Here is a 12,030-nt window from a genome sequence, read left to right on the forward strand (position 1 = left end):
CTCCCTTTCTTTCCACTTTTCCTGTGTTTACTACTACTTACCCTTCTCTCTGTAGAAGAAAAAATCATTTTGGGAACTAAGTGAACAAACCATGAAATTCCAGTTCAGTTCACAGGGTTCAGAAGGCTACATCTCAATAAGTGCTCCTGGAAAACTGCTTTTCTAGAACTCACTGTGAGCCGTAAAACCTAGCCCTGGGAGCCGCTCGGTATTTGTCACTTCCGCTTAACTACACTATGACCAAACCACTCTTTCTTTCAAAGCCTGTGAAACAGCACAAGTCAACGAGTTGCTTACAGTCTGAGCTCTCTACCGGGAATTACAGTTTTTAAGAGTAGGAAGAGCATTCTGTCTACTGTGCAGGGGAGGTGCTTGAGAATTCTGAAGCAAAAATAAAGACAGAAAGTATCAGAGACTGGCTAGGAGGGGTCTACAGAGAAAGCGAGGTGGAGGTAAATAGGGGGAGCACACAGAGAATGGGGTAAGAGGAGGGAAGGGCGCATCCTCAGCGGAAATTGGGTTCTGTGAGTAAGGGGCGGGGAAGGTGCGCCCCTTAGCGCCCTGGCCGTGCTACAGCCCCGCTCCCGCGGTCTGGAAGCCCCGCCCAGCTGTCCTCCGGCTCCAGGTTCCCTGTGTGGCGCCGCCCTTAAGTTCCGGCGCGCGATCGGAAGGTTTAAGCGGACGGACCGAGGCTGGAGATGGGCTCCGGCTAAGTCCGGGAAGCAGCTCGGCAAGGGTTGTGCCTCGTTTTTGGTTGAGGTTACGGGGGAAGGGTGAAGGAGAAACAGCAACGGGCGGGCGACGGGCCTTCGCTGCCACCTGCGTGGGGTAGCAGCCTCTGGGCGCTGGCTCCAGGCCCTGCTCCCGGCCTCCCTGCCGTGTGGCCCGGGTCTCCAGCGCCACTCTATAAACAGCGGGCTTTCGCGCCGGGCCAGGCCTCCCGTGTTCCCTCTTCCCCTGACAGACTTCCGTCTCTGGCTCCTGAGAGTTCCGTCTCCTCTTTCCCCAACATATGTTTTGGGCTCGTCTTAAAGGTAAAAGTCCATCCTTCAGTTGCAGTCCAAATGAAGGATGCTGTATTTCAGGCCATTCATTCAGAGAACTCAGAGGGACTCATAATGAAGTCAGGGTGACAGGAAAATCGAAGTGTGTGCACTTAGAAACTGAAGTGGAATCACGTTTTGGGAGGGAGACTTTGAGAATCGAATTGCTGTGAGCGGGCTAATTATCCCCTTCAAGGAAGAACTATAAATATAGTTGATGACTTTTAAAGCAGTCAGGCGATGAGGGTGTATCATCGGGAGTAGACTGTCCAGGAGAAAGAAAACCCTTAGTTACCGAAACTTTGTAAAATATTACCTATTGGAAAGATGGGGAACTTGAAGATCAGAGTCAATCCAAGTGAGAAATACATCATGTTGTCTCAAAATACTAGGCTAGTGGGCAGAGATTTAATTTTTTTTTTATATTTAACTGGGCCCAGACCATTTGAGAGAACCAACCTTCAGGAACATTCCATTCTTTCGTTTATCACAGTTCTTACAACCTGAGTACAAAATTGGATTGCCACAAGTTGGCCGCGCCTGAGGGATTGCACTTGGGACCTGACGCTAGTGTATCAGTCAGGCGAAAGAGCCAGCTTCTCGGGTGTCTTCAGAGAAGGTCATCCATCGCAGTGCTAACAGCAGATTTCATGGACTGGAAGAGCTTGTTGATACCCGATCCTAGTAAACCATTTCCCATTCTCTTAAGAGGTGAGAGCAGTATTCTCCTTAATCTTCAACTTGTAAAAAGCACAGAAGCCTCCATGCATAAATGTGACCACAAGAGCTGGATAAACTAACCCTGAACAAAGTGGAGGAGTCACTGGTGCTCTGCTGAAAATTATAATGTATTTTGCTAAGGAATTGATGTTATATGTTGTGATTAGGGGTGATTCATTAGTTATGGTCAGATATTTGTTGAGCACCTACTATGTACCAAATGTAGCCCTGAGTAGACATTAGTAAGCCCTTAGCTCATCGATACAGTTCTGAACTCATTTTATTTGGAGCTTCTCCTCAGAAAAGTTTTGTAGCATGGGCTTAGGAAAATGCTAGTATGTAGCAAAACAGGACAGTAATGTGCTGGGTGGTGAGGCCATGCCATTTCCCAAAGGATGAATGTGTTTAACACACATTGTTTAATGAGGCAGAGAGAGCAGGTGCTGGAGTGACTGATGGGTTAAGAGCACTTCTGGAAGACCTGAGTTCAGTTCTCAGCACCCACATTAGGTGACTCACAACCACCTGTAACTCCAGCTCCAGGGAATTCAACACCCTCCACCCTCCTCTAGACTCTACTGGCGCCTGCTCCTACATCACTTTACACTCACACAGACACACACTGGATAAAAATAAATGAACTGTTTTCTTTCAGACTGTCCTTTAACATTTTGGATGCCTAGGAGAGTCTGAATAGTAATTCTTTTCTGTGGATTAACTTTATTGGTATTGGATACATGAGATGTTACAATATTTGAGATGTATCTATGGCCATTATATGGTAAAGAGGCTTTTCCTGTTTGATCTGAGTCCTTAACCCTTACGTATAACATTGTTTCCAAGACCCAGTATGTGCTAATTTTCCAACATCCTACTTACAAAAGGAATTCTAGAATGTCACACACTTATAGTTGGGCATCTACCTAACAGGAAGTCAACCTGCTGTTAAATTAGTGAACGCGAAATTTTGAAACTGTTGAGTCTGTCCTAATTGTGTGTAATATATACAATGTGATTTTTCTTGTTTTAGTCTTTTGAGACAGGGTTTCATATAGCTCAGACTGGGCTCAAACACCTTATTAGCTAATAATGACCTTAGAATTCTGACCCTCCTGTATCCACTTCCTAGGGGATTACAGGCATGTGCAACTATGGCTTACAATGTAATTTTATGTTTTTATTGTTTGAGACAGAGTCTTGCTATATAGCTCTTGCTGTCTTGGAACTTACTATGTAATCCAAACTGGCCTTGAATTCACAAATCTACCATCTCAGGTGCTTGAATTAAAGCCTGGATTAATGCCACTATGCCTGGCCTACAATGTGATTTTTATGAATTCACATACAGTATACACATGCATTCAGGCATGCACACACATGTATTACGAACTGCTTTTTAAAAAACTAATTCTTTATATATAAATGTTTCCTAAATCTGTGCCATTTTTATTACACAGTTGCATGAGGAAATTTTAACTTTTATACAAATCTTTAATTTTTCTTTTCTTAAAACAAAGGCACCAAGCCACAAAGGAATTAAACACTTGCACCAATGCTACAGTATTTACCAAGATAGTAGCAAAAAAGAACAGTCAGTGGTCGGGTAGTACATAGCATATGATGACTAGACTTGTTATTCAATAAATTAGCAAGTTGATATAGGAGTATTTATTGTATTAAGTTGTGTAAAACTGGAAAGTGTGGAGTCAGGACCACCTGAGTTTAATGTATTGCTGCATTTAATGTCCTTGATTTATGGCTGCTTTGTGTGTGTGTGTGTGTGTGTGTGTGTGTGTGTGTGTGTGTGTGTGTGTGTAGGAGAGGCCCTCACAGTGAACTAGTCTTCTTGCTCTCCTTCTTTAATTTTTTGGGGCTAACCTTCACATATTTCTAGGAAATTGGTTAAAATTATGTGAAAAAAATATTCTTCCCAGGATGTGCAAGACCTTACTTGTTTCCACAGCATTTCTCGGATTGTAGCTGGCTCTCTGTTCCATCATGCCCACTGTGGTGGTGATGGATGTGTCCCTTTCCATGACCCGGCCTGTGTCTGTTGAGGGGTCTGAGGAGTACCAGCGGAAACATCTGGCTGCCCACGGCTTGACGATGCTATTTGAACACATGGCCACAAACTACAAGCTTGAATTTACAGCACTGGTGGTTTTCTCATCACTTTGGGAACTGATGGTCCCCTTCACAAGAGATTACAACACCCTACAGGTACTCACAGGAAATCAAGTATTGTAGATACAATTTGACGGACCCCATATTTACTGGGAGATCAACAGTATTGTGATTGTAGACTGACTTTAGAACTTGGAATTTTTAGAACTTGGAATTATTTTGTGAGTGTGTAGAGATGCAATCTATAAATGAAAACAAGATTCATGAGGTCTTAACTTTCCTCTGGCAGAGATAGAAATGTGCTTTATTTTCCTCTCTCTGAGGATAGTGCTCTATGTTCTAAAATTCAGCATTTTTATGTCTGAACTTCACTTCTTTCTGCCTTCCCATAAAACTTAAGGAACTGAAAAGTAGTCCATCCTTATTTCTTTAAATCATTATTATAAAAATTCAAAATTATATGTATTATATTTACTCTCTGACAAATGGCTTTGTGTTACTGATACCAAGATATACTTCTTTGTCCTTTTGTTTTGTTTTGTTTTGTTTTGTTTTTTGAGACAGGCTTTCTCTGTGTAGCCCTGACTGTCCTGGAACTCACTCTGTAGACCAGGCTGGCCTTGAACTCACAGAGATCTGACTGCCTCTGCCTCCTGAGTGCTGGGATTAAAGGCATGTGCCGTCACCACCACCAGGCTTGAGGTACATTTTTTAGACCTTGGCCAGTAACTATTTTCTGTTGTATGCTAAATAATTTACTTTCTGGCATCTTTAAATCATTAATATTTCCAGATGTGCTTACCATAGTACTTTGGCCCCAGTGAGTAGTCTGTATTTGTAGAATTAAACTGAATCGTTTAAATGATAGTTAGGCAAGTTAGGAAGCAAGGATAAATTTAGCTTGAATTTTAAAAAATAATATATGTATATTCCATACACACACACACACACACACACACACACACACACACACACGCACGCACGCACGCACGCACGCACGCACGCACGCACGGAAAGAGGACTAGAGAAATGGCTAAGTAGTTAAAAATACTTAGTAGCACTTACTGATCTTGCAGCTCACAACTATCTGTAACTCTAGTTTCAGGAAATTTGACACCTCTTCTGACCTCTGAAGGCTCCTGCGTGTACATGGTACACATACATATATACAAACACATGCAAAATAAATATTTTAAGAATATATGTGTAAGGAGAACATTTTTGTTAAGGTGTTCCTTTTTTAGCTCCTATTTTATTTTATTCTGTTTTATTTATAAATGTACTAGATTACTTTGGGGGGATTTGAAAATTTGAAACAGGGTCTTTTGTATAACCCAGGCAGACCTCCAATTCTCAGTCTTCCTCAGCCTCTTAAGTACTGGTATTGCAGGCATGCACCACTATGTCTGACTTTTACTGATATCTTACACGTGATTAAGCTTAAGGATTCTGATATTCAGAAGTTCTGAAATTTAGAGAATTGCTATGTGTGGAATTCAGAAGTCATAATTAAGATCTAGAACCCTGAAATCAGGCTGCTTGGATTCAGATGCAGGCTCTGCCGCTTCTCATCATGAGAAAGTTACTTAATTGTTCTGTACCTTGATTTTGTTGTTTAAAAGAGGTAGTGGTAGCCAGGCATTGGTCAAGCCTTTAATCCCAGCACTGGGAGGCAGAGGCAGGCAGATCTTTGTGAGTTTGAGGCCAGCCTGGTCTGCAGAGCGAGTTCCAGGACAACCTCCAAAGCAATACAGAGAAAATAAACAACAACAACAAAAAAAAAGAGGTAGTGGCATGATGATCAAATGTATGTAAGTGCTGGAAATGGTGTTTCAAGATGTAATTAATGGCTGGGTGGTGGTGGCCCACACCTTTAATCCTAGTACTCAAGGAGGCAGAGGTAGGTGGATTGCTGACTTTGGGACCAGCCTGGTCTATAGATAGAGTTCCAGGACAACCAGAGCCACACAGAGAATCCTTGTCTCATAAAAAAAAAATGTGGTTAATAATTTGATACAGTTGTCATTTTGTGATGTGTTTTGGTTCTCATCTTCAGTATTTTCCTTCAAGTCCACTTGACACAGGCTGGGACTGCTCACTTTCACATAATAAGAGGATGGAATAAAGAAAGCTAATTTAATTATTCTTTTTTTTTTTTTTTTTTTTTTTTTTTTTTGGTTTTTACGAGACAGGGTTTCTCTGTATTGTTTTGGAGGCTATCGGTCCAGCCTGTCTCTGCCTCCCGAGTGCTGGGATTAAAGGCGTGCGCCACCACCGCCCGGCTTAATTATTCTTAATAGTTGAGAAAAATCTGTCTCACTGTTTTTCTTTAAGGAATCTGTGCTTTGGGGCTCTCAGAGGCTTAGTGTACCCTGTGTAGCATATATACTTTGAACTATTTTTGTTTTCCAATAACAAACAACAGAGAACAGTAAGCACTTATATGTTTTATTCTACAAGGAAGCATTGAGTAACATGGATGATTATGACAAAACCTGCTTGGAGTCTGCATTAGTTGGTGTTTGCAATATTGTCCAGCAAGAATGGGGCGGAGCAATTCCTTGCCAGGTAACGATCAATTCTCTCTCATCACCTTAAGCTGAAAGCATCAACTGCTTTGACTTTCTTTAGCAGATGACACAGCTTCATCATTCCAGAAACTATACACCATTGTTATTTTAAAAAGGCTCTGAATCACCCTAATTCATCACACTAATCTAATCCACATTGTGCTAATGTTCTCATGAAGCAGCAAGATTATGCCTCAAGGAAAGCAAAGTAAATTAACTTTCTGCAAACTAGTACCATTTGTAGAAGAGATAAAGGGCTCACAGTGGAGTATAAAAACTGCACTCCCTGGAAAGGGTAATTGTAATTTTGAGTGGTAGAATTGTAAACATCAGTACAAACTAGTCTTTTTCATTACTTCAGTGTAGTAGTATTTATTCAGCAAACTGCAGTCTCAAATCTAAATTTTGTGGAAGTGGAGAAAGAAGTATCAAAAAATGTCTTGCTCCTTTTGTGAAACCCACAGTGGCTCCATATTAGCATCAAATCAAAGCAGGAAAGAGAATTAATTAGATGTCTGGTGTAAACAGATACTTTGAGAAGTAGAGGAATACTTAAATGAGAAAAATGCTAACAGGAAAGTTAAAGCAATCTGCAGCTTTTCTGTGTTCAGACTTTGCAGATTTATGCAACACTCACTCAACTCTGTAGTTATAGTATGATAGCAGCCATAACACAATAAGTGAATAAGCATGGCTATGTTGCTTTATTTACAAAGCTAGACAATAGTTAGGTTATAGCCTCTGGGTCAGTTTGCCCTAGTATATGATATATGACTTTCTATTAGAGGGTCAATTCAAGAGTCCTCAGTTATGTCAATGGCATAATTAGTATTTTATTTTTTAATTCACAGTAAATGTGTAAAGCTAGGCACATAGAACACACCTATAATTCCAGTACTCAGGAAGCTAAGGCTGGAATATTGCCAGTTCAAGTCTAGTCCATGCTACCAAGTCCTGTCTTAAAAACAAAACAAGGGGGATTGGAGAGATGGCTCAGCAGTTAACAGCACTGTCTGCTCTTCCAGAGGACCTGGGTTTAATTCCCAGTAACCCACGTGGCTGCTCATAACTATATGTAATCCCAATCCCAGAGTATCCAAGGGCATGAGGCATTACGTGGTATAGACGTACATACAGACAAAATACCTATACAAATAAAATTAAAGTGTGGTGGGGGGACTGTGACTCAGTGATTATGAACACTGGCTGCTCTTAGAGAGGACCCAGATTTGATTCCCAGCATGGTCATGACAGCTCCTAACCATCTGTAACTCTAGTCTCAGGGGATCTGATGCCCTCTTCTGCCTTCCTTGGGCACCCAGGTACACACATGATACACAGACATACATACAAGCAAAACACTCATACACATCAAATGAAAAATAATAAAGTTGCTTGGCTGTGAAGAAAGGCTAGGGGTTGATTGAAAAGACACAGAAGAAGATGTAGGGAGTGGTAGAACTAACTGCTCTCTAGATTATGGGGATGCTTACATACTTAAACACAGTGCTCGGAAATGTATGCTAAAACTGCTCAGCTTTGCTGCATGAAGATTATATCTCAAGTCAGACTTTAGAAAAACAAATAAGCCGGGCAGTGGTGGGGCACTCCTTTAAAACCAGCACTCGGGAGGCAGAGGCAGGCCAATCTCTGTGAGTTCGAGGCCAGCCTGGTCAGCCTCCAAAGCTACACAGAGAGACCCTGTCTCAAAAAAAAAACAAATAAATACATTTTTAAAAACTTTTTTTTAATACAGTGAAAAACCACTCTGTTTGGATTCCTGGGTCCATAAAAACCCTACATTACTTTAGATAGTTAAGTCAAATAACTTTCATAAACACTTGTTAATGAAAACAGCAAATGGAGCTGGTGAGATAGAACAGTTAAAAACACTTGCTGTTTGTGCAGGGGACCTGGGTGTGACTTCCAGCACTCACAATGCAACTCACAGCTGTCTTTAACTCCAGCTGCAGGGGATCTGATGGATGGATGGATGCCCTCTTTTTATCCTCCTCTGGCAGCAGGCATGCCTGTGGTGCATGTATATACATGTAGGCACTCAGACATACACATAAAAAAATAAAAATGAATCTCTAAGAAGACAACAAATGCCTTTTGATTAATTCTTTTCAGGAAAACAGTTAGAAAATAACTTTACAGGCATCGTTTCCTTTGCTGTATGGATGTCTGTATACCATGTACATGCCTGGAATAGTCAAATGAATGTCTGATTTTTCTAATAATAAACTAAGTACATGAAATTTTTTTGTCAGTGTCTTCTGACCTGGTAGCAAGTAGCAGTTCCATTTGCTTTTCTGTGATCAGAGGGCTCAAGACTAAGTACCATGTAGATATCATCTTGTTGATGTTTTGTTTAGGTCTTGTTTTGTTTGTTTAGCTTTTTAAGGGGGAAAAGTAGAACCATAATTGGAGATGAACTGAGTCAGAGGGCCTAAATCCATTTAGACTTGCTATGTGTATAAGATCCAGTGTACTATATGAAAAATGATAGTTATTGGTGATTTTACAACCAGTTAATATGAAATTTATTTAAATGTGGAAATTTTTGACCAACCTTTTGAAAAACTGGATCGTACCTCCATTGTTTGTGTAAAGTATTTCATTTTGGTGTTGCATGTAATCTGCCATAAAAATAGCATCTGCAGCTGGTGGAATGGCTCCGTGGGTAAGGTGCTTATGCTTTGAAAGCCTGGCGCCAGAGTTCAATCCACAGAACCCATGTAAAGATGAAAAGAAAGAACTGACCCTATAAAGGTGTCCTCTCTGACCTCCACATACACATGTGATACATGTGTGTTTAAACACACACACACACACCATTTATAAAAGCTAGTATAAGAAGTAAATCACACTATTTAGAAATTGTTGGTTCCTAGAAGAAGTTAGTAGTCAACTGACCATCTTCCCAAAAGATGAGATCCATCCAGGGGACCTCCATTCTGCATTTTATCGTAGAGATCAGTGCCAGTATGGGTATCCTGAGTGGTACAGCCACCCACTAGACTAAAGAGAATCAATTAGTCTTCCTTTGGTATGCGTAAGAAGTCCACCAGGCCTTCACTGTCACCCTGAAGCAGTAGGGAAAGAGAAAATGGCTTTTCAGATACCATATTCACATCTATTTTATTGGCCTTTTCAAATTTCAAGTTAAACATGCATTTTTTAAAGGTCTTGTTCACTGCTGCCAAAATGGCCTGGCAGATATTTTTAGAGTTAATAATGAGGACAAGTAACAATATCAAATGTGTTTTAAAAGTAGTTGTCTTTTTAGTTAACCAATAATAGGATTTATCTTCTTTAAAAGAAAGTAGCAAAATTCAGACTTCAACACTGTTTCCTCTAGGGACACATCAATGTTCTACCATTTCTTAGACCAGTACCTTAAGTACTAACTCCTTATCTATTGAATGAAAATTAGCTATGATTGCTTTTTTCCTTTAAATGTTCAAAGGTAGATTCAAAAAATAACTAGAGATGAATGTGGCACTCAGGAGTCAGAGACTGGCAGATCTCTGTTAATTAGAGGCCAGCCAGGTCTATATAGTGAATTGCAAGACAGCCAGAGCTAAAATGTGAGACCCTGGCTTTAAAATAATTATAATAATAATTAAATGAAATAAAGTGTATATATTTTAGATATACATTTCATTGACTTCACAAATGCATATACCTATGTAAATACCACATTGATGAAGATAAGTTTCCAACCTACCTCCCACTCCAGGTTCAGGAAACCTTGGGGAAGAGGCTGAAGAAAGAATGTTAAGAGCTGGAAGATAGGGAGGAATGCTGTGAGATGCTGTTTTCTGGACATGCCATGCCATCCCACTTGTGAATTTACAGTGGGTCTAGTCACTAGTAAAAACCCCACTGTGTATTAAGGAGGAGCTTGTGAGGCCCTATACGCAGCTGAGGAGATATTGGCAGTTGGTGACTACTGAGGGAAGGAAAGTAATTTTTCTTAGGAGGTGTGGCCCACTGTAGATTGCTGTGCTCTACGGTGTGGCCCCACACTCATGAATAAAGGTAGCATTAATTGTACTCAACAGGTGATTTTAAAAAACATAGAGAAGAGAAAAGGGAAATAAAGTTGAGAATGTTTTGGGGAGAAATGGAGGAGAGTGAGAGAGTGGATATGATCAAAATACATTTATATATCTGAATTTCTCAAAGAATAAAAGATACTTTATACATGTATAAGACATAGAAAGTTTCTATCACCCCACAGAGCCTCCCCATGCTTCTTTCTAGCAATAGTAGAGCTGCTTTAAGTATATACTTCAATCAGAAATAATTTAAAAGGATGAAAATAATAAATACAACATTTAAGGTACACGTCTCCTGTCTTTACAAACAGGTTGTTCTGGTGACTGATGGCTGTCTTGGCATTGGCAGAGGGTCACTTCGACATTCCCTAGCTACTCAGAATCAAAGAAGCGAGAGCAACAGATTCCCACTCCCCTTTCCTTTCCCGTCTAAGTTATATGTCATGTGCATGGCAAACTTGGAGGAGGTAATATTTTTTACTCAGCTCTTTTTAGTTTGATTAAATTTTAGGACTTGATCTCTTGGTTGATACATGTGATGAGTGCTATATTATATACATCGTAACATTGTCTCCACTGGTTTTGACTGAGGCTGGTCATAATTTAAAAAGACTACATGTCAAATGCTCATTGACATTCAGAGGTACCTAACTTGGGAACAGAGCTGGGGTTGTTTTTCTTCTTGCTGGTGGGTTGAGAGGCAAATGGAACTCTGAGTTTGAAGCCAGCCCAGTATACATAGCAAGTTCCGGCCAGCCAGGGCTACATAGGGAAACCCTGTTTCAAAAGGAGAGAAAGGAAATCTGTAGATGGTTTTTACCAAACAATTAGAAACATCTTACTGGAGAGGCTAGCTAGGCTTCTCTGGGGTGTTTTATGATTCTCCCGTCTGAAGTGGTGCTACTGGTATCATTTCTTTATTACTTTACTCTTTTGTATCTTTGAGTCAAATTTTAGTTTCTTTGTTACTTTCTGTTAAGAAAATCGTCTTAGTCATTTACTGCTGGTCATAATGGTGTTAGCCCTGGTGTATTGAGTGGTTGGTAATTTGTCATCTCTTTTGCTTTGCAGCTTCAGAGCACCGATTCCTTGGAATGTCTTGAACGACTCATAGACTTAAACAATGGTGAAGGGCAAATTTTTACTATTGATGGCCCCCTGTGTTTAAAAAATGTACAGTCTATGTTTGGGTGAGTATATGTGTAAAGCTTTTTCACCTTTATATTTAATCCAGACTATAGTATGACAGCCAGAAAGAATATCTGTTTTATTATTGCTGATCATGTGATTTAATTTTCCTTGAGGGGGCCAGTTTCTCGGGTAAAATTATTAGAAGTAGTAGTTTAAAAGTTCATTAGTTTTTCAATTAGGCATGATTTAAGTCTATAATGCCTGCAAAACTGACTTCAAAGGTTAAATTGTTTGGGCCTTCTCTGAATTGAAATCTTATTACAGATGTTAGCTTGTATTCTGTGTCACAAATATTCAGGTTTAGTCTTAGAGTCA

The 12,030-nt window shown here is 40.2% G+C and overlaps 1 protein-coding gene across 2 annotated transcripts in view; it reads left to right on the plus strand.

The window, feature by feature from the left end:
- Positions 1-671: 671 nt before the first annotated feature.
- The window catches only part of Ints14 (integrator complex subunit 14), a 29,494-nt gene continuing 18,135 nt past the window's right edge, over positions 672-12,030 (plus strand). The window contains exons 1-6 of one of the 2 annotated variants that reach the window (XM_005075548.4): positions 672-1,034; positions 1,537-1,754; positions 3,727-3,983; positions 6,348-6,455; positions 10,836-10,991; positions 11,596-11,714. In XM_005075548.4, the coding sequence (XP_005075605.1) occupies positions 3,762-3,983; positions 6,348-6,455; positions 10,836-10,991; positions 11,596-11,714 (605 nt within the window). In that variant the 5' untranslated portion in view covers positions 672-1,034; positions 1,537-1,754; positions 3,727-3,761. Of the gene's footprint in view, positions 1,035-1,536; positions 1,755-3,726; positions 3,984-6,347; positions 6,456-10,835; positions 10,992-11,595; positions 11,715-12,030 lie in introns of those variants that run through there. The other variant, XM_013117410.3, reaches the window with a different exon arrangement.

Source organism: Mesocricetus auratus, unplaced genomic scaffold (genome assembly GCF_017639785.1).
Source record: "Mesocricetus auratus isolate SY011 unplaced genomic scaffold, BCM_Maur_2.0 Super-Scaffold_100691, whole genome shotgun sequence".
In the NCBI taxonomy this organism is placed as follows: Eukaryota; Metazoa; Chordata; class Mammalia; order Rodentia; family Cricetidae; genus Mesocricetus; species Mesocricetus auratus.